We start from the raw sequence: 26,302 nt of genomic DNA, 5'->3' as shown, positions 1-26,302 counted from the left end.
CGTTACGACCACGATATGCAGAAGCACAGCAGCAGAAGCCCACATAGCTAAAAACAAAAAACTGAGTATACAGTCCAACACTGGACAACAGAAGATTGGGAAATGTTGCCTAGCGAGTCTTGATTTCTGCTGCAACATCAGATGGTACTGACATAATTTGGAGTAAACACCACAAAAGCATCGAGCCATCCTGATTCTACGGTTCAGGCTGGTAGTGTAAAGGTGTGCGGGATATCTTCTTGGCAGCCGTTGTGCTCCTTAATACAAAGATCATATCGTCAAACAATGGTGTAACCGCAGATTCCCATCATGGATATGCAGCCACCTGAAAGCAAAAAGGGCTCCCAGCTGATTCCAGCAAGGTGTACCCAATAAAGTGGCCCATGTGAATACATTTTAACTTTTATCTGGATTAGCGTATAAACAGTACTTTGTCCTCATAGTGTCCTTTAAATGCCCTCCCCTAAAAACACAGTTTTTGCTTTAAGAGATATAGAGGTGTAATTTTGCAAACAGATGCACACTCAGTTAATTCCAGTTTGGCTGTTTATTCAGAATAACAGGCTTCAAATATAATGCAAGCATCTGATTTACACACTCAAAGATACTGTATTGCTCATCCACCCTAAAAGGGGAGATTGCTGTGTGGGAAACTAAAAGAGAAAAGGCCATTCATAACACAAAGACACACATTATTTTGATAAGGCAGAGGTAAAGAAAGACTATACACACTCTGTAATATGGCTGCTTTGTCTATGTGAACCTTGACTGGATGCATGTTGATCAGTCAGCATCAACTCAGCCGCCACTGCAAAACACATTTCAGACAAACGTTCACCCACAAAACACAAAAATAAGAAAATGCACTGAAACGACCTGCAGTGTAGCTTCACATATCCAGTGCCACACACACGCACGCACACAGACACACACACACAAAAACAAAACATCTTTAACTGCTTACTCTGAGGGAGACTGAACTCTTGCTGATTACTGTAGAGGATTTTACGATTGCAGCAGCTGGTAGACATTTTCTGAGATGTCTGCAGTGTAGCTTGTTATACGCTAGTGCTGAGGAAAGTTTACTGCATGCTTTCTTTCACAAGCAGGAGAGAAAGTAAGGGCTGAGGTAGGAAGGAGGGGAAGGGCGGACGAAGGCAAAAGGAGGTGAGAAATAAATAAGGTAATCAGTTGCTGTAGAGTCAGGCTATTCAAAGGCACTTGGATCGTGGGTGAGTGGTTCAAATGGAGGTGAAACACAGCAAGCAAATACAGTTTGTATTTCAGGTGAAAGGCTATCGAGCGTTTGCTTTCATAGCTTGAACGTTAAGGTGGGTACGGAGGAAAAGCCCTTAACATATTTAAAAGAAAGAAAAAAATAGCCTATTCTCAGATAAAATACTTCATGTTTGGCAATTAAAATTATAATGATTAAAATTACAAAAAAAGGCATCAAGCAGCCATATAAAAGTTATGCATAGCCTTCAAAGCAAAACATAAAAAATACACCAGTCAGTGGTTCAACAGTTACAAAACCCTTCATACCAATATCCCTCACAACTAATTTGGGTGGCTTTGAAGTGGTATTACATCCTTACCCACCAGCATAGCGGTGTGTCACATTATCTGATTATGCTACAGAGCAGATAGTGGTTAAACCTCCTCAGTCCAGAAACTTTATCTCCCACAAAGCCTTCTGATAGGCTAGATTAAACTCTAGCAACATACCACCAACCGTTCAAAGTAAATCCCTCGAACACGGCTGCCCCGTTTTGCACAGATGTTTCATAATCGCAGACATCAGTCAGCGTGAACAAACCGGGGTTATAACTTTCAAACGAGTGTTGCTGCATGTTACTAGATTAAGCTAATGGACTGAGGCCAATATGGCTCAAGAAAGAAAGTTTTTTGTAGTCTTGGATTTTTCATGAACCACCCATCGACTGCTTCTACTACAGTTCATTTATGCTTGCAAGGCTATTTATTAAAAAGGCATATATTTGTTGTGCATAAAATATCCTAATTTCGTGCCTCCAGCGTCTTTATGTCTCCCCTCAGGCAATGTGTTCGCCACGCCTGACGAGTGGTCTGTTTACGTAGTGTTTCATGAAAAGTGAAGTACAACAGTGGTCATTAAGAGTCCAGCAGAAGTGTTCATTTCTCAACCAGATGGGCTCCCAGTGCTAAAATATTGATTCAGTGCTATATTAAGAACAAAAGGCTTCAATTTAAACACATATATCCTTCATGTTGTGGTCTGAGCAGAGGAGTCGTTGTGGTTAACGGACAGATTTACACTCTTTCAAGTCTGTTTCAAAGCAGAACCGACATGCACGTGTGTTTCCTGATTATTTTTCCTCCTCCTAGTACCTTTCCTTCTCCTCCTAGTGCCTGCAAAGATGGTGCCTCTGAAAGTGAAGTGTATTGAAAAATGGAGGAAATAAATCACAGTTGCACTCATCAGAATGGATGCATTCAGCCACATTAGTGGACAGGATTACCATTGAGCATGCCTCTAATGTGACTTTGTGAGTTGCTTAGTTTACTAGAAAATGCTCAAAACAGCAATAATAAGAACACGATGACACTTTAACCTCAACAACACCACTTCTGCTTGGAACAGGACACCTCATTCTTTGAGCATGAGTTGGAGGGGTGGGGTACAGCTCTCTCGGCAACACACAAATCCTGTTTTTAGCGGCAATGCTGTGCAGTGTGGTTATGCTTTTTTATCGCTGCTTTATGGCACGCATACTGAGACGCTCTCCCATGTCTTAAATGTTAAATATTTAGCGTGCTTCTCATTTCAACTTTAAGATCAGTTTTCACTGAGATTTTATGATTAAACCTGACTTAACTGTGCTCAACGTCTTGTTAACTTTGATTAATTTTTCCTAGAATAGGAAAGAGATTGTTTAATTAACGCTGATTTTTTTTAAAACAGCATGGCAACTAAAAAAAGCTTTAAACTGGTGTTCTACTTTGAACAGACTTGAAAAAAAAAAGTGAATCTTTCCTTTAATTGTCATCTGTGAATCATTTGAGGTTGAAGGCCAGCAGGGGTCGCTCCTCCCTCCTTTGCCAGGGGCTTTTCTTCTCCTCCTCTGCATCATCGTGTGCTGCGTCCTCATCCGGAGACACTGACAGCAGCGCGTGATCAGTCCTGAAAGTCACTCCCTCTGGAGTTGGAAGGGGCGGAGGAGAAGTAGGGGATGCAGAGGAAAGTGAGGGTGGCTCCTCCTGTATTTGTACTCCCTCAGCTGTTTTACCTACTGCATCCCCCTGCCCCTGATCCACTCTGTTACTCTCTGCTTTGTCTGACAAGACAGGTCCAGATTTGCTGCCCTTGTGGGTGCACTTCTCCTGCTCACAGCCTCCCACGTTCAGATCATCCACAAACACCAGCTGAGTGTAGGCCGAGGCTGGCGTCGCCCCCTTTGATCTGTCTTTCTCAAGCCCCTTTTCCTCCTGCTCAGCATCTCTTCCCCTGCGCCCCGCTCTCGGCTCGTTCAGGTCCACACCCGAGTCCAGACTGGCATCGTTACAACTGCCATGCCTCCCTTGGCGGCTGCTACCTTGCTGACCTCCTGCACCTGGCGTGCTGTTGTTGTTGTTGTGGCACCCTGCCCGCTGGAGATCGATGTAGGAGTGGCGAATGTGAGCATTGGAGCGTCCATCCAAGGAGACAAACCAGGCTCGTGGGTGAGGCAGAGGCTTCCCTCCTCTCAGCTCCATTAAAGTCTTTTCAGCCAGCAAGGTGTCCTCGCTGTTTATTTCCACAAGACCCGACTCCCCAAGAGCTCCTGGAATAGACAGAGACTCTGACAGACCTGAGAGACCCTCGCCTTCACCCTGCTTTTTTGGACCTGGGTCGCAGTCAGTGGGGGTTTGCCCCAGGGGCTGCTGGGAATGTGAGGCATTGAGCTCAGCCTGGATGGTCTCTAAGTCGCTCTGCTGGTCAGTCTGCAGCAGGAGGGCCTGACCAGACAGAGGGTGCTCCCCAGGCAGCCGCATGTAGTGTGCTGGGATTACAAGAGTGGGTCGCACTCTTGAGTAGCCTTCACCTCCACTCAGCAGATCTACAGAGCCGCAGCAGAGCAGCTGGCCTGGCCGGGAGAGCAACTGTGGACTGGGCCGCTCCAGGTGGTCCACAGACCGGGACAGAAGGTGGTCGGGAGCCCTGCACTCACCTCCCTCCCCTCTGCTGGGGGAGTGCGGAGGGGAGGAAGGGGAGATGCAATCAATAATCCCAACACTGCTAAGCTGTGTAGCTGACACTTGACCATGATTAGTGGATGACAATGCATCTGAAATCTGGTTGCTTGATGAACAGAAGGAGGTGTATGATTGACGGTAGCCCCTCTCTGTCCCCGATGACAGAGCAGCCTTCAGCTGAAACGTCTCCACAGACTGTCGGTAGTCTCGGCTGCGAGGGGTCAGATTGCCCAGAGATGATCCGTGGTGGCTGTTGTTGCCGAGAGAGGAGCGGCTGTGTTTGTTTTGATGGATAAGGCTGTGTTGACGTTGATTGTCTTGGTGCTCATATGAGGAAGGCTTGAGCATCGGAGTGGTCATGTCAGGCTCAGTCCCCGTGGAAACAAGCTCCAGCTGCACCTGAAGGCAACAACAAAATTTGGGTGTGAGAATGTTTTTAAATACATGAAGCAAACCATAAAAAACACTGTAGTTCAATTCCAAACATGTATAGTGCAATAGTGTGAGTAATTCATCTGTGTTTGGTCCCATGCTGATGTTCTTTTGTGTTAAGAAGGGTGAAGGAGGTGTGCTGCTATCCATAAACAAATAACAGCCTTTTGATTGGTTGAAAAATCAAAATGAGGGGAAAAAAAAAAAAGCATAAACAGTGGCTGCAGCTGACAATTTTTAATATTTTGAAACACTCAGGTTCACTTTATTACAAAGAAGTTCTTTGTTATTATGACTCCTGTCTTCTCTGCTGCAGGGGCCAAGTTAAAGGACCAACAACACAAACGCAGCTACAGCACGATGAGCTCCACAGCAAAGCTCTGCACAGGACCAACAAACAACCATGCAGTGCACTTAAGGAGCACAGTTCAGTTCAGCATCGATACACGTTTTCCTTCATAGGGGCAAATCCAAGAAGTGATTGCCCCTTAAACCTAATAACTAGTTGGGCCACCCTTAGCAGCAACAAATGCAAGTAATTGTTTGCAATAACTGGCAGTGAGTCTTTTACAGCACTATGGAGGAATTTTGGGACACTCTTCTTTGCAGAATTGTTGTAATTCAGCCACATCGGAGGTTTTTCTGAGCTTGAACCACCTTTTTTAAGGTCATGCCACAGCATCTCAATCAGATTCAGGTCAGGATGCTGACTAGGCCAGTCTAAGTCTTTTGGAGTGGCAAAGCTTTCCCTAAGCCATTCAGAGGTGGACTTGCTGGTGTGTTTTGGATTATTGTCCTCCTGCAGAACCCAAATGCGCTTCAGCTTGAGATGGCTGGACATTCTCCTTCAGGATGATTTGGTAGAGAGCAGAATTTGTGGTTCCATTTACCACAGCAAGTCTTCCAGGTCTGGAGGCAGCAAAAGAGCCCCAGACAATCACACTACCACCACCATATTTTACTGTTGGTATGATGTTCCCTTTCTTTTCTGTGTTACTTTTATATCAGATGTAACAGGATTCAAACTGTTCAAACTTACTGTGCCAGTAATCAGGTGCCTGTTTATTGAACTGAACTCAGCTTTCAAAATCAGAGTGAATTCATGATTTAACTACAAGGACAATTACTTTTTCACACAGGACCAGACAAGTTTGGATAACTTTTCTCCCTTAATCAATGAAATCATCATCTAAAAACTGCATTTTACTTTTATAAATATATCTACTAATTAACTAAAAAGATTACCTGCAGTAATTTTTAGCAGTTTTTTTCCTAATACATTAAAAAAAACAAACAAATAGTGTCTCCAGCTGAGGTAGGCTACACATGATTGGTCTTTTTGTGCAAAATAAGAGTGAAATAATGTATCAGACGCCCTGTTTTAATCTAGTGCAGACTGATCCTGGAGTAGAAAGCCTGGGTGTACAAAGACAGCAAATGCAAAGAAAGCCTGGCTATGCAATACGTCCTTTAGAGAACATCCAAAATATTTAATATTTCGTGAAAGACTTAGGTGTGTTTTCCATTTCCAACACCTTTAAACAGTCATTAATGTGTAAACTCCTTAAACTGTGCCATCTGATCACTGAGCAAACACACCTCATTGCTGATGAGGTTCAGGTGAGACATGGACGTGGCTTGGTCCCTCTTGCTGCTGTCCAGTCCAGAGGACAGCGTGAGCTTGCGGTGAGACCCACGTGGCTTCAAACAGCGACGTCTGGGTGAACACAGACACAGAGCACATTTAATCTTTAAAATCAGAATAATTACACACAAATGTTTCTAACGGTGAAAAATACATCCCTGACTTTTTGTTGGAACAATTTAAGACTGGACAACAGCGTTTGTGAGGGCTTATATTTACTCTGTAGCGCAGCTGCCCGAGTCCAGATTGTTTACATTTGATCAACATAAAATTATATTACTGCCATGTGACTAACTCTGGAGAACTTTTATTAGTACAGGGCTTTGTTTTCTGGTACTGTTATCACAACTGAAGAACTAATAAACGTGTAAACCTAGGCAGACAGAAGGACGACAGATGGGGCTGGATTCAATAAAAAAGAAATGTATTCAAAAGAAGTATTGTTAATGTTCAGTTAAATGTGGCATACAAACACTCCCGCTCTTGAGATGAGATAAGCCCAAGCTGTCCTGTCGGCCTGCTAAGGTAAATTTTGGACTAATAACAGAGAAAAAACTCCCAAGTAGCAGTACACATGTTCTAGCTACAGACTGACATCATCTTCCCTAACTTAGATGCTAATCTGGAAACTCCTGCTATAGAGTGTGTAAAGGCAAAGTGCTTCACACACCTGCAGTAGTACAGCAGGAGGCAGAGCAGACAGAGCAGGATGAGAGCCATGCCTCCCAGTATGGCCAACAGAAACACAGTGTGGTACGTGCTGATGTCCTTCGCAACCATTGGACCTGTTACAAAGACATGTGTTGTAGCACCAGAGAAAAAGCTGTTTGGTGGAAGTCTGCAGTCAAGTAAACCACATAAATGACAGAACAAAAATATATGTTTTGTGAAGTAAATTTAATTCTTGTCTATGGATTTTCTTACCGGTGTGTAGAGACGACATGGCGGCCACCCAATACCCCAGCTGAGGAACAATGTAGGTTAGACTGAGCTGGTTTCCCGTCCTCTGCACTTGAGCCCAGCTGCTCTTTATCCAGATACCTGCAGACACACAAAAATCACAGTATGTGGAAACAAACTTTGTAAAAATTTCTCCGTGAGCACTGGCTGCAGCAACTGCTCACCTGCCTCCTCTTAATTATGTAAAGACGGGGCTGGATGGCGTTAAGACAGCTAATCTCTTAATGTGTTAGTACTAAATTATTTATGGTCAGGATCCTCGCCAAATGATAGCTGTTTGGATAAACCAGTCAACTTAATTACAGTATTTCACTCTGAAATAAGATATTCGGTCAAACAAGAGTGAAAGGTTCGTATTCAAAGGTTTACAAGTTGGTAGTGAGGCCTACAATGTATGGCAGGGGTGGGCAACTCCAGGCCTCGAGAGCCGGTGTCCTGCAGGTTTTAGATGTGTCCTTGATCCAACACAGCTGATTCAAATGGCTAAATGACCTCCTCAACATGTCTTCAAGTTCTCCAGAGGCCTGCTAATGAACTAATCATGTGATTCAGGTGTGTTGACCCAGGGTGAGATCTAAAACCTGCCCTCAAAGCCTGAGTTGCCCACCCCTGATGTATGGGTTGGACACGGTGACACTGACAGAAAAGGCAGCAGGTGGAGCTGGAGGTGGCAGAGGTGAAGCTGAAGATTGGGATTAAAAGAGTACATTATAATGGACAGCTCAGGTTGAGCAGTGTGGAGATAAAGTTAGAGAGGCAAGGTTGAGATGATATAGGGCAGGGGTGTCGAACTCGAGGCCTCGAGAGCCGGTGTCCTGCAGGTTTTAGATGTGTCCTTGATCCAACACAGCTGATTCAAATGGCTAAATGACCTCCTCAACATGTCTTCAAGTTCTCCAGAAGCCTGCTAATGAACTAATCATTTGATTGAGGTGTGTTGACCCAGGGTGAGATCTAAAACCTGCTGTGTTCCTGCTGTGGCCTGGAGTTCGACACCCTTCACTGTGGTGACGCTAAAGGGAACAGCTAAAGGGTGACCAAACACACCTTTTCTTTGACTAAAATCAACATTTGATAATGAAGCTTTGTAATGAACTGTCTAGTTAGCAGTGTACATGTCTGGTGGTACAGATTAAAAATAATAATTTTTAAAAAGTTTGAACTGCCACCTATACGCACAGCTTAATGTCTTCTACTGACTTATGACTTTCTTTGCTCTCTTCATAGCTGCAGATATCCTGATTAACGGCTCGAACGTCTGCCCTGACCTGTTCTAGAGACGGCAGTGTTTTGGTAGTACTTAATTCTCCCACAAGGAGGCAACATGTAGATAACAGTGTTACCCTATGAGCAGTGTACACTGAATACAATAGCGGATCTCCGCATAGCCAGAATGGAAAACCACTACAAAGCCAGAGGCATTGACTGATTGGCTCCCAGTAAATCTGCTTCAAGAGGAAAACACTGTGTTGTGCCTTTACACTTCCGATCCTCAGGCTCTCAGGGCTAATGTGGTGAGACCTACTTTGTTTCTATGTTTATACAAAGTTATATAACATCAAGTGGTTAGGAATATGCGTCAATGTTAAAAAAAAAAAGGAGGAAACAAAGGGTAAAGAGGATATTCAAAGAGGAAAGGCAAATATACAAGAGATGCTGACGGGGGGAAACATCACAAGCAGAGGAAACGAGGGGATAAACAGGAGGAGTGGAAGGAGAGATAAGGGAACAGGCACAAGAAATGGAAGAGAAATGAGAGCGAGGCTGTGTGACTCAGCACCACACACACAATCACACACCACTGTGCCCAGCCCTGCCCAGATTCACCCAGGTCCCTCTCTGAATCCTTTCCACAGGGGAGTCCTCTCTGTGTGGCTGACCTGTTTCATAGCTACAAATGACAGACCTGTTCCCACGCTTCGGTACAATACAGCACTGACAGACAGGAGGGCAGCTACTCAGACGCAAGGCAAACATTTATAAAGTCAATACAGCCCATATATTACTTCTGCTTCTTGCCCATTCATACAAAGCCAACATGGCCAGCCGCAGAGTCGTCGGCTGATCTGAGCGAGCGGCGCTTATTTGCATCGTCAGACTCCCGACTCGCACAAACCGGTGAACCTGATCTGTTTGTGTATGACATCAGTCCTCCCCATGCCTGCTTGACATCAAACAATACATGACATGTCGTCAGTTGCACAAGTGAAACAGGTTTCCCTCTCTCTGTGTTCATGCCTCCTCCATGCGAGCACTTCATAAACAATACTAGCGTCTTTGTGAGGCTGCTATCCTCAGCCTCAAGTCTTCCACCGCGGGCACCAGATGGATTTCAAACTTCTTTTTGTCTGCTTATTATCTTCAGTTTAACACTCACACACATTTCACCCACTAAATGCTCAGTGAAGAAACTCAATCAGGAGATGGGCCGGTCTGTTGTGTTACTTATTTGGTGGGTTGCTAAGGAACATGAGATGTAGCCTGGAGAGGGGTCCGGGAACGGCTTCTTGTTGTGGAAATACTCGCAGCTACAGGCTGTGAGGAGGATACAAGTGTGTGTGTGTTCATTCAGCTTTAATGAAAGCCCTTTTTATAAGCCCTGGATGTTGATACTTTAGGCGCTTTAAAACAGACTCCTGAGATCCTGAAACTATCACAGGAGCCAATGTGATCCTTTTTTTAATCAATGTAATATTCTGACGTATGATTACAGTTTAGATGAAAACTGCACAGCACAGACAGAAAATAAAGGTGAACTAATGAAGGAGAAATTCAAAATACTTGCCTTTCAAATGTTTTATTTTCTTTCTATCCGTTCATCTGCCCATCTAGATCTCACTAAACACTTCTAGTAGCAATCTTTAGACACTGTTTGGCCAAATAAATCAGAGCTCTAAAATGTTTATTGTGAAATGACTGTAGCATGAATGTAGTACACATATCATGACACGTGGGAAGTATGACATTTTTAGGATTTTAATCCAATTGTAAGATATCAGTAATAGTGATGAATTAACCAAGAAATATGCCCGGCCAGGAGTTCCCCTCAGCTCCACAAGAGGTTTCAGTATCTTTCAGTTCACAATTTTGTTTTTCAGGACTGGAAATTTACGGCTTTTTTTTTCCACCCTTGCTGCTTTAATCAGTCCTTTTTCCAGCCACTGCAGACAGCTGCTTTCAGTGAAAAATTATCTGCTACAAGCACAGCACCAAACAACAGTGATAATATAATTAGGTGGAGAACAAACTGACACATTTACCAGCTGAAAACCAACACTGACCTCAGAAAACAGAGCTTAAAGGAGAGTTAATATTAAACAGAAGTAGACATAAGTGCACCTTCAAAATGATAATTTCATGAATGTCTACATAACATTTGCTAATACACTAGTATTCAGATTAATAGGTGGTATGTCAATCTTATAATGTGTGTTTACAGCTTGTCTTAATTTTCCCCTAAATAATTCCAGTGGGTCCTAACAGAGCTTTTTCCTGCTGTTGTGAGGAAGCAGTGGGTCTGGTGAGACACTAATGTTCATGCTGAAGGAGGTTTTGTAATGCAGACACGTCTGAGTCAACTGATGATCGAATCACTGTCTTTAAGTGGAGCCTCTCTGAGAGGAACTGGGTGTGTCACAGTGCAGGAGGACTGACAACAAAGATTTAAGATCGCAGAAGTAAATCAGAGCGCCCAGAGAGATTTGAAATGTCTCCGCTGCATGAGCCAACACCACAGGGCTTTTAGCTATTGTTTAGTTCAAGATTTAACTGAGCCCGGGCAGATTATGGATCCACAGTCCAAACTTGTGATGTGAAGAGATTAATGTGTAGCTGTATGTTGGCAATTTTTATGATCGTATGAATAATTCTATTCATCACTCTGATACACAGCCACAAATTATGACCTGGCTGCACCATGTGAGCATGCACGTGGTTTGTGTTAATGCTTGTAATGTGCTCTTTTCACAAATAATTACAACATATCAGCTAGGGCAGGTCTCATTTAAACAGAAGTGAAGACTTCAGAGTTAAAAACTTCCTGAACTTAAACTTAGAAAGTCAGAAAAGCTTACGTGTGAGTTTCTGTTAATACATACCTAAGCGTGGGTCAAATCTCCAAGTAGGGAGGTGATCATTTTCCTTCAGGCCACTGTCAGGCGGGAGGGGCACAGAGAAGGTGATTGGCCCAGTCACCTGCAGCTCCACTCCATCGCCAGCCAACAGGTGAACAGAGATGGCTGCGACAGGAGTCAACTCGAACGTCTTCTCCGTGCCTGTGAGAGTGCAAACACGAGGGCGTGAGAGAGAAAAATGCAGGGAAAAGGAAAGGGAGCGGGAGTAAGGTGCACAGGAGGGGAAGCGGAGAAAGGAGCAGACAGCGGGGGAGGTAACATAAAACAGCTCAGATAAAGGAGGGTTGTCGGAGGAAGACAGACAGGAAAGAAAACAAGTGAAAGACAGGAAAGAAGGAAACGGGGTGGAGGGTGAAAAAAACTTGAAGACAGGATGGAAAGTGTCACAAAGCCGCCTCGAGGGAGAAGGTACGCTCTGTCGGGGGAGACAGTTTTGAAGGGGTATTTGACTCAAATGGAAAAAAAAAAAAAAAAAAAAAGAAGGCACACAAATCTTAAACGTACCCGACTGTTGCATGGTTTTTGGGATACTCATTTAAGGATTATGATGAATCAGCTCATATTCTTTATAAACAAATACATTTATGAGATCGTTGTTTATCATTTTTCTAGCTGTGTTGTGAACTTGTCAAAAACATTGCCAGAGTCTGTCTTCTGGATGTTATGATAAAACCATTTGTAATTATCCATATTTTTGTATTTTGTTAAAAAATAAGCCATGTTTGCACATATTGATGAACATGTTTGTCATCACTCAGGCCAGTGTAGTCCATGCAATGTCAAGATGTGGATAAGGGTGCCTGAAAGCGTGTGGGCACGCGGCCTGTGTTAGAGCAGAGAGAAAACACGCACACACACAAACAGGTTATTGTGTTTCAGGAGGTCAGATAGAGAGGGTAGTGTCTTTCTGATGAGCTGTTCCTGCTACTCTTCACGCCTCACCCTCTCTCAGCACATTTTTCCTCTGTCCCATTCCTATGAAGGTGTCTTTAACTATATGCTCTGACCTGTCAGTCTAACCTTTACCTGTGCTGTTGCCATTGAGCATCTCCAGGTGGGGAAAGTGCTGGATGTGTGAGGGGGAGCTTGCCACGGTGAGCAGCGCAGTCAGGTTGGCGTACGATGTGTTGGGAGGAAGACTGAGAGCTCTGTGTGGGAAACTAACCCTGGGCTGGACTCTTAAACCTGTGACACAGAAAATGAAACTGAGTTGTCATTTAAAATATTATTGAAATACTTCTGAGTATTAGTTGGATTATTGACACAGATTTAAACAAACAAAAATGTGGAGGAAGTGGGAATGACACCTAAAATTCTACGGAATTAATACAATTATACAAGAATATGGCAATTAATTCAGTTAGTATATAGCGTATAAGTATAGGATATATAAGGTAAAGGATGTATTCAGTCTCCCTATTAAATACGATGGAGCGATCTGAGCTTAAAACCTTGAAATCACCTGACCTCAAGAGTCCATCATGCACACTGATGTTTGTTCGAACATGTTTTACAAGGCAGCTTTATACTCCTAGTGCCTTCTTATATATTCAGACATCAAATTAAGCTTAATGGAGGCAGCTCTAGATCAATAACGCCCTGGTGGACTTTCTCTCCTGGCCAGTGTGATTCTCTTTTCTGATATTTTGCAATGAATTGTTTCTTTTTCATTTGTCATCATGGCTGCCTGGCATCCAGTTTCTGTATGCTATTAACAAATTATAGATTAAAAACAATAAATTGAAAAAAAAAAAAGCATGTAGTGGGATTCAGCAAGGTGATGTCATTGTGGTCCAACTGTGCCGAGTGCACATTCTTGAGCAGTGAGACATGGATCAAGCCGTTACACGAGTGTTCGCTGTGTTTGGGTTTCTCCTTGTGCTCAACATGATTTTGGGGCGTGCAGTATGAGCGACACTTTCACATTTCAGCCTAAAGCTCGTCCTAAAAATTCAGGTGTGAATGTTATTTCCTGTCTGCGGTTCTGTTTTTCAGAGAGGAAATGAGCCTGTTGCTGTTCTTTGTGTGCCCCCTTCCTTGACTCTTTTTGTGTTTTTCCCTCCACTTTTTTCTCACCTCATCTGTTCCTCCTTCTGTTGGACACTGCTCGGCCCATCCCCCCCTTCTCTCCCACTCTCTCCGCCCACAACTTCCCAATGCATACCACATTCCCTTCCTCCTCCTCTTCTCCTTTCCCCCTCTTTTATTATCCCTCCCTCTGCCACACGCCCGGGTTCATCACTCCCCTGGGTGTTCCAAGTTCACAGCGTCATGAAAGACGGTGCAGGACAGGGGGCTGGACTGTGCCCGGCTCAGGCACGTGCTATGGGCAGTGTGTATTCAAGAGGTTCATATGTTAATGGAGCCTGTATATTTATGTGAGAAATTTATTTGAGTCAGACAACACAGCTGACAAGTTAAATTACTCCCCTGTCGGCCAGAGACACACAAAAGAGTCAACAGACAAAGAGACCAAATTGATTTGCCTAAATGAAAAAGCCTTATCTAATGTAATTACACCCAAACAAAGAAGCGGAATAACAAAGACACGCTTGTGATTTATGTCTATATGGTGTGTTTTCTTTATATCAGGTATTAGATATTTTCCTGATAACAGACCATTTAATATAAAAGAGCATTTTTTATTAGGAGTGTATTAATTATGTAAAAAAAAACAAACACTTGGCAATGACAAAATATCACTTTCATCACAACTTGAGTTCTCTTACAAACACTAAAACACTGAGGTTATTGTACTCTGTCCTAGATACTTACTCTGGCTGGTATGATTACTCTGGCTGGTATGATCTTGGCCTTCAGTAACACTATGAGGAAACTTAGCAGTCATTTTTGACCACGGTATGTAGTTCAGTGAGGACATTAAACAAATATGTAGGACTGATTTCATGCATTTGAGCAATATCTCTAAATATAGAAACATCCTGTCTCGCAGTCATACTGAAAATATCGTGCATTTATTACTTCTAGGCTGGACTATATTATTATCAGGATGTCCTAAAAACCCACAGAAAAGCCTTCAGTTGATCCAAAATGCTGCAGTGAGAGTACTGACAGGGACTAGAAACAAAGAGCATATTTATCCCATATTGGCTTCTCTTCATTGGCTCCCTGTTAAATCCATAATCAAATTTAAGATCCTTCTCCTCACAAATAAAATCTTGAATAATCAGGCCTGATCATATCTTAAAGATCTCAAAGTACCTAATTATCCTAACAGAGCACATCCCTCTCAGACTGCAGTCTTACTTGTGGTTCCCAGGGTACTTAAAAGTAGAATGGGAGGCAGAGCCTTCAGCTTTCAGGCTCCCAGTTTGGATTCTGGTGACAGATACCCTCTCTACTTTTAGGGTGAAGCTCGAAACTGTCCTTTTTCATAAGACTTATATTTAGGGCTGGATCAGGTGACCTTGAATCCTCCCTTAGTTATGTTGCAGTAGGTCTAGGCTGCTGGGGACTTCCCATGATGCACTAAGTATTTTTTCTTCACTCCTCTTTTTTCACTTTCATTGTGTTTAAACACTACTACGGTTTAGTTTAGTCATTATTAATTATTAAACTCTGGCTCTCTTACACAGTGTATCTTTTGTCCCGTCTTCCTCACCTCACCTACTAGTAGTAAATAAGTTTAGAGGGAACCAGAGCCTGGAACGCCCACAAGCAAATAGCGTTCAGCTTCAAAGTAATGCACGAAGCGTGAATCGCTTCCAGTAGGGATGCAGCTTTATGTGTTGCTAACAGGGAAATTGCAGTGTTTCCTCTAATGGAGCAACTATGTAACACAAACAATAATGCTTGGTTGAGTGATGTTTCTTCTTTAGTTTTTTTAATTTTTAAAATTTTTGTTTATTAATCATGACAAATGTGGATACAGCAAATATCAGGTGATAATATCCACCTGCCGGTTGGGCTCTAAATGCAATCACGAGGTGGTGCAGATGTCTTTTCATGACCAATTTCACCCAGTAACACCCAACAACCACTTTGCAGCAGGTTTGGGAATACAGTTTCCCACAGTGACCTGTAGTTGCCATGGAGTCTGTGACCGGTCACCATTGTGACTGAGGCCTTATAAACATTATGACTGAGTCATTTCCTATGCATGTGTGTGTGCGCAGAGATAGTGCCAACATATCTGCCCAAGGTGTGATGGACCAAAATGTTATAATCTTTCTATTTCAATGAAATAATTCTATTTAAAAGTCTGATTTTCTTTAAAAACAAACTGTACACACACACACTTGCATACAAACACACACACAGTGTGTTCACCTTGTAATCCTGGAACAATCTCAACAACATCTTCGTACACCATCAGAGTAGCAGCTCTTTCTGGCAGCAGGTCCAGGCTAATGGATGAAAATACTAGAAGAGAAACAAAAACACACACACACACACACACACAGTGTATAGGAATAACTTCACTATGAGATTAGAAACAAGCTCTAATCTACCACTTTACTAATCACTCTGAAACGCAAGTCATTAAATCATCTTTATGCATTTTTAATAGTCCTGCTTTCATCCTGTCTGCTGTGCAGGACCACAGTCTGACCCAGCAAACTGCACTTCTTTGCTCTTCCTTCCTTTTTTCCTCACTCGCCCATTGTTCAGAGCTGGTAAGCGTGATAATCCAATTGGCCGCCGTTCCGTTGGCTCATAATAACCCCCTCCCCACACACACACACACACGCAATACTCCAGGCTCCTGGGAGGTATTTTGCGTGAGTGTGTGTTAGTGAAAGGGAAGCTTAAGCAGCCCCCTTGCTGGGTTTTGGCATCTAAAGCTATAAATTAGTAATGGAGCACTCCACTCATTAGCTCACACACCTGGCACAAAAATTTTACTTTTTTTCTTCACACACATAAAAACATAAAACATGATAACAATAATCTGTTAATGCCACAGTTTAGTGAGACACTATTCTTGTTAATCTGGTTACTTCTCAAAATATATGTACGAGTTCTCAAATGCCACACACACACACACACACACACACACACACACACACACACACACACACACACACACACACCTACCAGGTAATCTGGAGGGAGTCCAGGGCACAGAGTTAGGCACATATCCCTGTTTAGTTGCAGTGACAACAAGCGGCGTCCCAAGGCGATAGGGAAAATGCAGATAAATGTTGCCGTCAGCTGATGAGGTTTCCGTTGTTAAAGAAGTACGATTGGCAAAAAGCTGTACAGTGGCTCCAACCAGGGGCTGGTGAGTGCTGGCATCGCTCAGGTGAACCTTCAGAGTCACCTCTGTGAAGACAAGAGTTCATTATTTGTAACGGTTGTAAGATGTGAAGTCTCCGTGAACAGTGATTGATAAACATACATAAAATACAAAAAAAACCCACGAGGCTTCTATGATTACAGCCACCTAAAATGCCATCGTCTTAGCTATTTTCAGCGTCAGTGCCAGGCTTTTGGCCTACAAATCCAAATCCCAGCCAATCACACAGTGATGGCTGTCTGACCATTTCCTGGACTACCGCCAGTGGCACTTCCCCTCTAAAACAATGGGCCATTTCCCTCTCTCAAAGAAGCCTTGGAGCTGAAGGGGGGAAAAAAACAACTGCACATACAAACACCTTCTCCGACGGAGACGAAGAATAATTAAAACGTTAAAAGACATACGCTGTGTCCCGAAAGCTGCCTATGGAGTAATAATAATGTTCTGTATACACTATCACTTTTCAGGTAAGCCCTGAGGTATTGCACAACTAATTGGCTTGTGAATATCACTGCTGCAATGTATGCCCTGGAACTTTATCATAAAAAGTAAAAATGATTTTTCTGTATTATTAAGGAAAAAAAAAAAAGTTTCCACCTTCTACCGTCCATTAGCCTGAGTCATTCAGGACCACAAAAACTAGCCTTGATTTCAAAATATAGCAAACAATAAACAAGCCATGACCAGAGTGCTCTCAGGTTTAAATGCATCTCTTTTCCATCAAATGAGCTCTGTATAGTCTAGCCACCCAACCCATATTTCCACAAACTTTGAGCTGAACCACACTAATCAAGGTTGCACAATAAAATAAAGTCAACAGAATATGACACCTCCACTGATGTCATTATGGTTCAGACTTCAGATCAGGAAAAACCTGCTTTGTTCAGGACCAGTCTATTTTTATTTTTCTTGAAATACTCCGAAAGAGTTTAATGGAGGTCATACGAATGCGGTTTGGCCACATTAACAACCAACCACTACCCATCAGGCTGTGCTTGAGATGGGTGCATGATTTTTTTTTTCATTTCCTGATATACCCTTCATTATCAGATATTATTTAAACAGTGAATCTTCACATATACCCATGCTTCTCAGAGGAAAACAAACATAAATAAAGAGCTACGGCGCATATGTATCATTGTTTGTTGTTAATGATTGATAAAAATAGCAGGGTGTGTGAGGCATGACCTTCTATTGGCTTCAGAACTGGAGCATTCCACATAAAGTTTGAGAAGCAGTGACACATACGGTCATATCAAGTGAACTAAAGGAAGGTGCAATGTTAAATTTCCAAAGTGATTTTGAAATCAATATGCGGCACATCTAACTGATATCACACACTTCTTGCAGCACCAGTCATACTGTGACACACTCAGATTGTCTTTCACTGCAGAAACTCTACATCAGCTGTCACATCTCCAAAGATATCCCTCTATTTCACTCCACTATTGCCTTAATTGAGAATTTCAACCTTAAGCTAACCTGCAGATCTTAAAGCAGGGAAGTCAAACACTCTGAAAAACAAATGTTAAAATTTAATCTTCACATTCCAGAGTCATCATAAAAAACTTGGTAGAGAGCACTATAATTCACAGCTACAAAAACCCACACCGTCCCCATCTTTGCACACATGACAATTTGCATCCTGTTTGGTCACAGGCTGACCCACGGTGGCTGAAAGGTTTTCCCCCCACCACTCCTCCCTCTACCATTACCAAAACATGCCCACCTCCCCCCCCCATTCTCGCTGAATTTTGTCTTAATGCTTCCTTGAAACCTCACCCACAGTGGCACACACGGTAACACATACATGGCTTGACCAATCCCCCTCCCCCCACTGAGGGATCCTCTGGTCAGCGGGAAACCACTTTGACAATGTGAAGGAGAGAGTTCAGCCCGAGTGCACGCTCCACCTAAAAAAAAAAAAAAACAAGCTCTGCACCAAATTATAACTTGGGAAGGGAGGAAGTTACAGGCTGCTTAGTACAAGAAAAGAGCTGGCAGAGCAATGTGTCAGTTTCAAACCAAAACACATAATTATCCACAGGTGTAAAGATCCACTTCATTCCTGGGATTTCTTTTTTTAAACATTTGGACTGCGTCAGCAGAGAATTGGGAAACAGGCAGACTGGATTTCCCCATGACGGAAACCCTCCACTGCTTTCTCGGGTGTACTGGAGAGCTCTTGACCTCACTTCCTGTCCCACTCCCCCTGATATGCTGCTACGGGTACCAGCTGTGCTCGCTTAAAAAAAAAAAAAAAAAAAAAAAAAATCCCTGGGAGACTTCAAGACTGACATACACACACACACACACACACACACACACACACACACAAATGTAGTCCCCTCCCAGTCCTCATCCAATAAATCAGTACCGAGGTGACATCATTGTTAAACAAGCTAAAAGTCTCCTCTGACCGCCCCGAGGGATGGCCAATACCCCCAATTCTCCAGCTAAACCTCCATAGCTGCTTCTCTCTATTTGTGTGTGCACTGAGCACCATATGGAGAATAAAGGCTTCAAAGAGTTTCCCCCTGACCAGCACTGCCATCTCAGACCAATTATCCCCAGCTCAGCAGCAAAAGCAGCAGGATAGCTGTGTGTACGTGAATGTGCTTGGATGCAAGAGATGCAACCAAGAGGTAAACAACAAGGAAGAGAGAATGAGTGTGCCTGATTTTTTCTTCCTTCTAGTTTGAATTAAGTTTGGGAGAGAGTGATCATTTCAGCCTTATGAAACTGAGGTGTGATAAATGAGGAATGGGTAGCATGGCTGGCCTCCACTGGGTGTGTGAGATGGTTTGGTGTTCTTCCAAGCAGAGCTGGGGGAAGCAGAAGCTTTCTGCACACGTGGTTTGGTTAAGTGAAGATATTTAATATGACAGCAGAAGGCATGCAAGCACTCAGTGCTCGTTATAATCAGCACTTTGTTACGAGCTACGCCAGTTTAAAGTGATGTCATTATAAAAACTTCCAAAGCATTCAGCTCGTGAAGATATTTAACAGATGAAAACAGTATTCACATGTGAAGGTGAAGTATCATTGAATATATGGAGTTTCCACTTGATTTGATATACTTTAAATAACTGGTTAACTGTGTTCACCTTACTGTAAACTGACCTTTATTTCAGATGATCAGAAATAACAAGAAAACAGGGTAAAACAGCTTTTTTGGCCTTTTGGCCTGCTATCCCACCAAAGCCCTGTCCTGATCCATGAAAAAACCCTGCAGCTGTTTGGTTTTTGTGGTTAAGTCAAAAACGAAAAAATAAACAACAAAAAAAGGTCTTGGCCAGCATTGGCCAAAAATAACCTAAGATATCCCTCACCTCTATTAAAAATTGTGGGTAATTTCAGATTCTGGGAAAATATACTGCACTTCCTGCACTTCCTGCACAAAATACAGTGCGCCTCACACTGGCTTCTGTCATGCTGTACAAATTCAGTAAACTTTCAGTTTCCTATGTTTAACCAACTAACAGGTAGGGAATGAATTAAAATGAGTGTTCTTTGTTCTGCCATCTTTGGGACCATGTTAGGAAGCAAGTCCACCACACAGATATCAGGATGTTTTTGTAATCTGGCTAAACTATAAAAGGGATTATAGTCTGATGTGGACAGGAATGCCTCAAAGCTAGTCCTGGAACAGTCCTGGTATTTATAAACTCAGAGCCAAGCACTTCAATTTGTCACTTGGACTCAAGCGGACTTCAAATACTCATAAACCCAGAAATTATAACTCAACTTTATGCCCAACAACTTTTTCGACAAGATGTCAACTGAACAGGTCAACCCAGATCTTCCCAAATCTAGCTATGATCATTGTTACTGGCCACCATCAGACCGACAACACGTAATTGCAGATATATTTTGAAGCACGTGCCTAGCACCTAACTTGTGTCTAGTTAGCTCAAAATTGTGTTGAGCACCTGAAGCAAAAACATTCAATTAAACACCTTATAAACCAATCGGAGCCTGATGGAATACAAAACTGCTTAAGCTTTACACATTTTCTGTTGTGCTACACAGGATAGTTTAATCTCCTCTGTTATAGAGACTGTGACATGCTGATGTACTTCATCACGATCAAACATGGCAGCAACAAACTTGCATGGCTCAAAACAAAAGTAGGTTAAAGTTGAATGAAGTCTATGGAATGATAATGAAAATAAAAATCACTGAAACTCCAAGATTGTGTCTGTTAAAATGTCTGTGTCAAAAATAACTATTTTTAAAAAATATAAAAAGAGAGAAACTCAAATCCTCCAGTTTCCCTTGCTTAAGCTACTTCAATGACTATTATGCTATTTTCTGTTAACGTGTAATTCTCATTGTCAAATGACTGGGAAATGGTTACAGCTCTAAAGTGGTTCAAGAAAACTGTGACATCAAGGGGGTAATTTCACCGTCTCAAGCAGAAGCACATGGCTGATTACGAGAAGGCCGAGAAATCATGTGAGAAACTGGAAGAAACAATAAAAATCACACACGTGCTGCCCTCGAATAGGCGGGACAACAGAGCATTTACATAAAGGAAATCTGTGTTTCAGAGGAGCAATGTGAATATTGTTGTAAACGTAAACAGCAATGCTATCATATTATTATTTTAAGAATGTTGGGCAAAAACCCCCCAAACAATTCATGACTTAGGCAAATCAAAAACAGTTTTAGGACTATATGGTCTACACCATGCATGCCTTTTCAACCTTAGGCACCAATAGACTGTTGTTTTTGTTTCTGGGTTTAATAGCTTGTCTAACCACAACAAACAGGCATCACAATTACTGTGGCTATTATTTTACCCTTCAGATAAACAACAAACATCTGTGGTGATCTTACAAAGAACAAAATAGAGGCATAAATGTACAAGACAGCATGAATCACTGACAGGGACACTGGATACACACACACACAAAAACTGCAAAACAGGACCTTGACATGTCACAGCATGAAACACTCAGGTGCAAACGAAAAATAATACACAGTATTGTTCAAAAGTCCTCAGCCACCCCTCTTTTCTTTTTATTTCGTTTCCAAGAAGCCCAAATTTCTTGTAATTTTTAGAGTTGTCATGAGCAATAGCTCCAAACCTAGTCCTTGTATCTGATCATTTTTAGAGAATGTTCTTTTTTTTTGTTTATTAAGCTACTAAACACCGATCCATGAATCCTTCAAGCATAAAAAGGCAACAGCTAATGGAAATGTGGCAAAGAACCAATTTTTAAATTATATTTTAGGCACTTTGTTATTAGCAACCTGTCACAAAAACATATTTTCTTCCCATTTCTTTAGCTGAATCTATGCAAAAATACCAAAGATAACACACTTTGACAGATAAACTTATTTTTGCACTAATTTGAGCAAACTGGACATGTGGAGGACAAAAGAAATGTTAAACCAAAAAGAAAAAACTACAGCAGAGAAACAGTATCTAAAGTCAAGTCTTTCAGAAAAGGTCTCAGTGGAGGATGGCTGTCAAGAAGTTATTCTTCTTGGGAAACAGGGAGAAAAAGCTGAGGTATGCCACATTACACAAAACTGGACTGAAATAATCAATGACAGGTCTGAAGGAGGGATCCAAAAATGACATTTTTTGGTTAAAACTGTCAACAATATGTAGAGGGGAGGGAAAGAGAGAGGTACAACAGTGAGTGTCAACAGACCTCTGTAAAACATGGTGGAGACGGTCATGGTTTAAGGCTGCATTTCAGCCAGTGAAGTTGGAGATCTTGTCAAAATTGATGGAATTATGAGTATCACCAAATCTGCGTCCACCATGCAGTACCATCTGAAAATGGTCCGACTGACAACAGCTTCATATTTCAACATGAAAATGATCCCAAACATGCTTCCAGTGCAGTAAAAGCTAACCTGGATAGAAAAAACACACTATGAGTCATGGATTGGCCTCCCCAGAGCCCAGACCTCAGAATTACTGAAGCAGTGTGGGATCATGTTGACTGTGAACGGAACAAAAGGCAGCCAACATCCAAAAAAGAGCTTCCAATGTCCTTCAAGAAGCCTGGAGAACTATTCCTAAAGACTACTTAAGGACATTACAAGAAAGCTGATCTTAAAAGGTTCAGGCAGCAATAAAGAATAAAGGTGGTCATGCCAAATATTGACTTTCAAGCTTGTTAAAATTGTACAAACTCTGTTTTTGCCTCATACACTGCATTCCTATCTATGTTTGCACATATTTCCATAAATCACTGCACCCATTTCTCTTTTTTATTGCTAAATGTAAAGATATGAGGGGTGGTTCAAGACTCTTGCACAGTATTATAAGTCACTATCTGCTGATCTTAAGCTATGCCGTTGCAAGCAAAGAAACCAGCTATCAGTAGGTTCAGCCTGCTATTTTCTCTAAACTGGATTAAAAGTAAGATTAGGTAATGATTGTCAATCCCATTAACTCAGCAGGGGACAAAGCAACCGCGTTACATCATGGTTGAGAGGGGTAAATGGACCCGCTTTATTTTACCTCAGTAAATATATAGGTCAAATACTGTACTCTGTACTACTGCAATACTCCTCTTTGGCCAAGCAGGTCATTCACCCTGTCTGTAAATGCAGTGCGTTCTCATGACCTCCCTGAAGCAGGCTGATGTTAACACTCACGCCAGCATCTTGTGATTAAAATCAAGCTTTGCTAGCTGGTGACAATATGATTTGATTGGTGTATTTCCTGGCAGCCCTTGTCCAGCTTCAGCAAATGTTTGTCTGTTTCAGATGCAACGCCATGCCTATTAAGGGCAGCAGTAATGTGAGTGAGATCTATATCTGCGGGTAGATCGTCTGTCTGGCTCCACTCATCCATACTTGCTGGACAGTGTAGGAGAAATCCTCAGCATCGACCTGAACGCACCCCCCCGGGAACAAGCGAAGGTCAATCTGAGGCGAAATGAAAACCAGAGGAAGAGAGAAAGAAAAGGGAAAGGAACAAGAGTGCAGATAGAGGCTGGGATCGACTTCAAAGTGCCCCAATCTTGCGAGTTATCAAAACATCTACGCCCTGTTTTTACCTCAAACAAGAGCTGCTTGTTGTGATAATAAACGAGCCATTTTCATGCCTGATCACAAACCTTAAACCTAAACTAGGTTAGAATCTCCCAAGCTATAATAACAGTTATAAAACATCAGGAAATAATCACGATTTAAAGGAAAACCAGAGTCCAGCATTGCACTTTTTCAACTCTGACTGATTTACAGTGACAGTTTCTATATGTTTTCATTTGCACTCCTGGTGTAGTGAAAGAACCGCATGTAGGCCACCCCCTATTAAAAAAGAAAAACCTAAGCGAACACAGACGACTGATGTTTGTGTGCTTGTGCAGTGAGAGATAAAAGCGATGGGTTAAACAGATGTGGCTCCACATTAGTAGCTCGTATGACAAGGTAACTTTGAAGTCAGAGACTGAATGAGAAGCCAGCAGATTGCTGTGATTTATAATTGCTTTGAAACTTTGCTGCTGTGGCAAAAGGATGCTGTTTGACACACTGAGGAGCGTGTTTCTTGAAAAGTTTGCTGTACAGATCTAACTGAAGGGAAATTAATGTGTTTTTCCTTTCTTTTTCTTTTTTTTAAACAGAAGGTGCTAATGTGGTTTCACTTTGCCCTTAATATTTGTAATACTGTTGCAATGCAGTGGTCAGATGTTGAATGTAAACCGTGAGCTTTTAATGATTTCTTTGAACTGCTACTTTTTCTTAGGGGGAATAATTCCAAAGCCTACATCTTACATGACTTTTAAAAAAAAACCCCACAACAACAAAAACTGTGTGCACAAGTTTGAATCTGTTGTTGATGTTATTCCCTAATAACACACAGGGTCAAAGCCAGAAACAGTTTTTTATGAGACAAAGAGAACCTGCATATTGTTAGATTGGAAAACCTACAATAGCATTAATTGCTTTCCTCATATTCATCAAAATAACTGCCAGCTAATTTTCTGTCACTCTACCAATTGGATCACTTATGCCATTTAGTACATTTTATGCTAGTTTTTACATGCTTTGTTTACAGTAAATGCTGCATCTACACTGTCCAAACAGGCCCTTCTTACGTCAGACATCCTCACAACGTTTACTACAATCTGTTTTATAAACACTAAGCAGCCATTATGAATTTGAGAAAACATAAGTTGATTAGTTGCCAGCTGATTGAGGAAGTGTAACTAGTAATATCAATTAACTCATTCCTCTTTAAAAGAAATAATCTTTATTAACTTAACAAAAACAATATGCATGCACAAAACAGCTATAATCTAGCGATGAGATATTGTTATACAGAAATTTACATTTTTAGCACACATTAATATTAAAGTGACCAACTGTTGATGAGAAAACGTGAGTGGACTCTTGTTTTCATTCCCTTTTAAGGCATTTCAGTTACGAACATAATCTGCATACTTGTCATTAATCAAAAGTACTCAACTACAAGATTTACTTTAACAATATATAATCTCTAGGTACTGATATACTTGCAACAGGACTCCTGAGTAAGGTCGATGGTTGCAGTCTCTGTGACTCGAACCACGACCCCTTACATTTAAGGAACACAGACACACAGCTACCTTCTTCCAAAAATGCCATGTTACCTTTAAAAAAACAACAATAAAAAACACGTAAACCTGACTTTGTTCAGGTTTGCTATGATATACAGACACAAACACCTGGTTAAAAGCGACTTTACTAAACGCAGCAGTGTTGTAAATGATAAATCACAGCAGCTGGACAACATGAGGGCACGTCTCCGATCATAACAAAGTATTTTTTAAAAATGTTTAAACCGCACAAATCTGATATAAAACGACCTGAAATGGTTTTAACCCTTTAAACACAGCACCGTGGTTATAATTAAGCATCTGCAGCGCAGCACAGACGGAGAAGTTTTCGCTCTCCGTTAGCTTACACGCTAACGTTAGCCAAGTTTAGGTCACATCAGCATCCGAGCTGCTAGCGGCACCGTTTGGCCTCCACAACAATCAACGAGCCGCTTTCTCTGGCAAAAAAAAACCCCTCGCACGCACTTCTTACCTTGTGTAGCCGTGTCCTCCTGTAATGTTTTGGTAGCAGCTTTGGAGAAAAGGTATCCGAAAAGGCAGAGTAGAATCGCGGCGGTCCTGCTCCGGTCCACAGCCCGCATCGTTGCAGATGTGTTTAACAACGCAAACGGTTCGAGGAACAAAGTGGAAATCAAACCCGTGTCTGCTAAAAACTCACTGTTCCCCCACGGCACCGCTTATCCCAAAAACCAGGCGACTCTCCATGTTCAGCAGCTTCAGCAGCCACGATTTTCCGCCTGTAAAGCTGCCTTTCTCCTGCCCCGCTGTGCATCCCCCTTTCGGTCGCCTTTTTTCTTTTTTTCTCATCGATGGGTCAGGGTGGAAGACGGCCCCATTCCTCTGAGCCACATGCCCCAGAACGGCACCAACAGGCGGCTTCTCCCACACGCAGCACCGCTACCGTCCACGGACCTCCAGCGCCTCCACCTGCCAGCCGAAGTTTTTACAACTTTTACTTTCTAGGAACAGAAAAAGGCTTACAAGGGGCAACAATGAATTTTTTGTTTTTTGTAAATTTATGGGGGGGAAATGGAAAGAAATATAAATTTCTAGCAGTTTAAATTCAATAACTAAATGTCACAGTGAC

General features: G+C 42.1%; 1 protein-coding gene across 1 annotated transcript; it reads right to left on the bottom strand.

Annotated features, from left to right (window-relative positions):
* Positions 1 to 532: 532 nt before the first annotated feature.
* Positions 533 to 26,153, bottom strand: fam171a1 (family with sequence similarity 171 member A1). Its single transcript, XM_031753992.2, has 9 exons — positions 25,688 to 26,153; positions 16,444 to 16,671; positions 15,676 to 15,768; positions 12,412 to 12,570; positions 11,350 to 11,526; positions 7,217 to 7,333; positions 6,963 to 7,077; positions 6,247 to 6,364; positions 533 to 4,614 (listed from the first exon to the last, which is right to left on the bottom strand). Exons 1-9 carry the CDS (start codon positions 25,794 to 25,796, stop codon positions 3,037 to 3,039), a joined length of 2,694 nt encoding a protein of 897 aa, XP_031609852.1. The 5' UTR covers positions 25,797 to 26,153; the 3' UTR covers positions 533 to 3,036.
* Between the last annotated feature and the right edge of the window lie 149 nt (positions 26,154 to 26,302).

This window comes from Oreochromis aureus, linkage group 11, assembly GCF_013358895.1.
Source record: "Oreochromis aureus strain Israel breed Guangdong linkage group 11, ZZ_aureus, whole genome shotgun sequence".
NCBI classification, from domain to species: Eukaryota; Metazoa; Chordata; class Actinopteri; order Cichliformes; family Cichlidae; genus Oreochromis; species Oreochromis aureus.
The sequence above is the reverse complement of the archived record's forward strand: the minus strand, read 5'-3'. Positions and strand labels throughout refer to the sequence as shown.

Excerpts from the sequence above, each read along its gene's own strand:
- fam171a1 (XM_031753992.2), bottom strand. The coding sequence starts at position 25,796 with ATGCGGGCTGTGGACCGGAGCAGGACCGCCGCGATTCTACTCTGCCTT. Across the intron at positions 12,571-15,675 it reads GATTGTTCCAGGATTACAAG|GTTTAAGAGTCCAGCCCAGG; the intron begins GTGAACACACTG and ends TCTGTGTCACAG. Across the intron at positions 6,365-6,962 it reads CTCCTGCTGTACTACTGCAG|ACGTCGCTGTTTGAAGCCAC; the intron begins GTGTGTGAAGCA and ends GTGTTCACCCAG.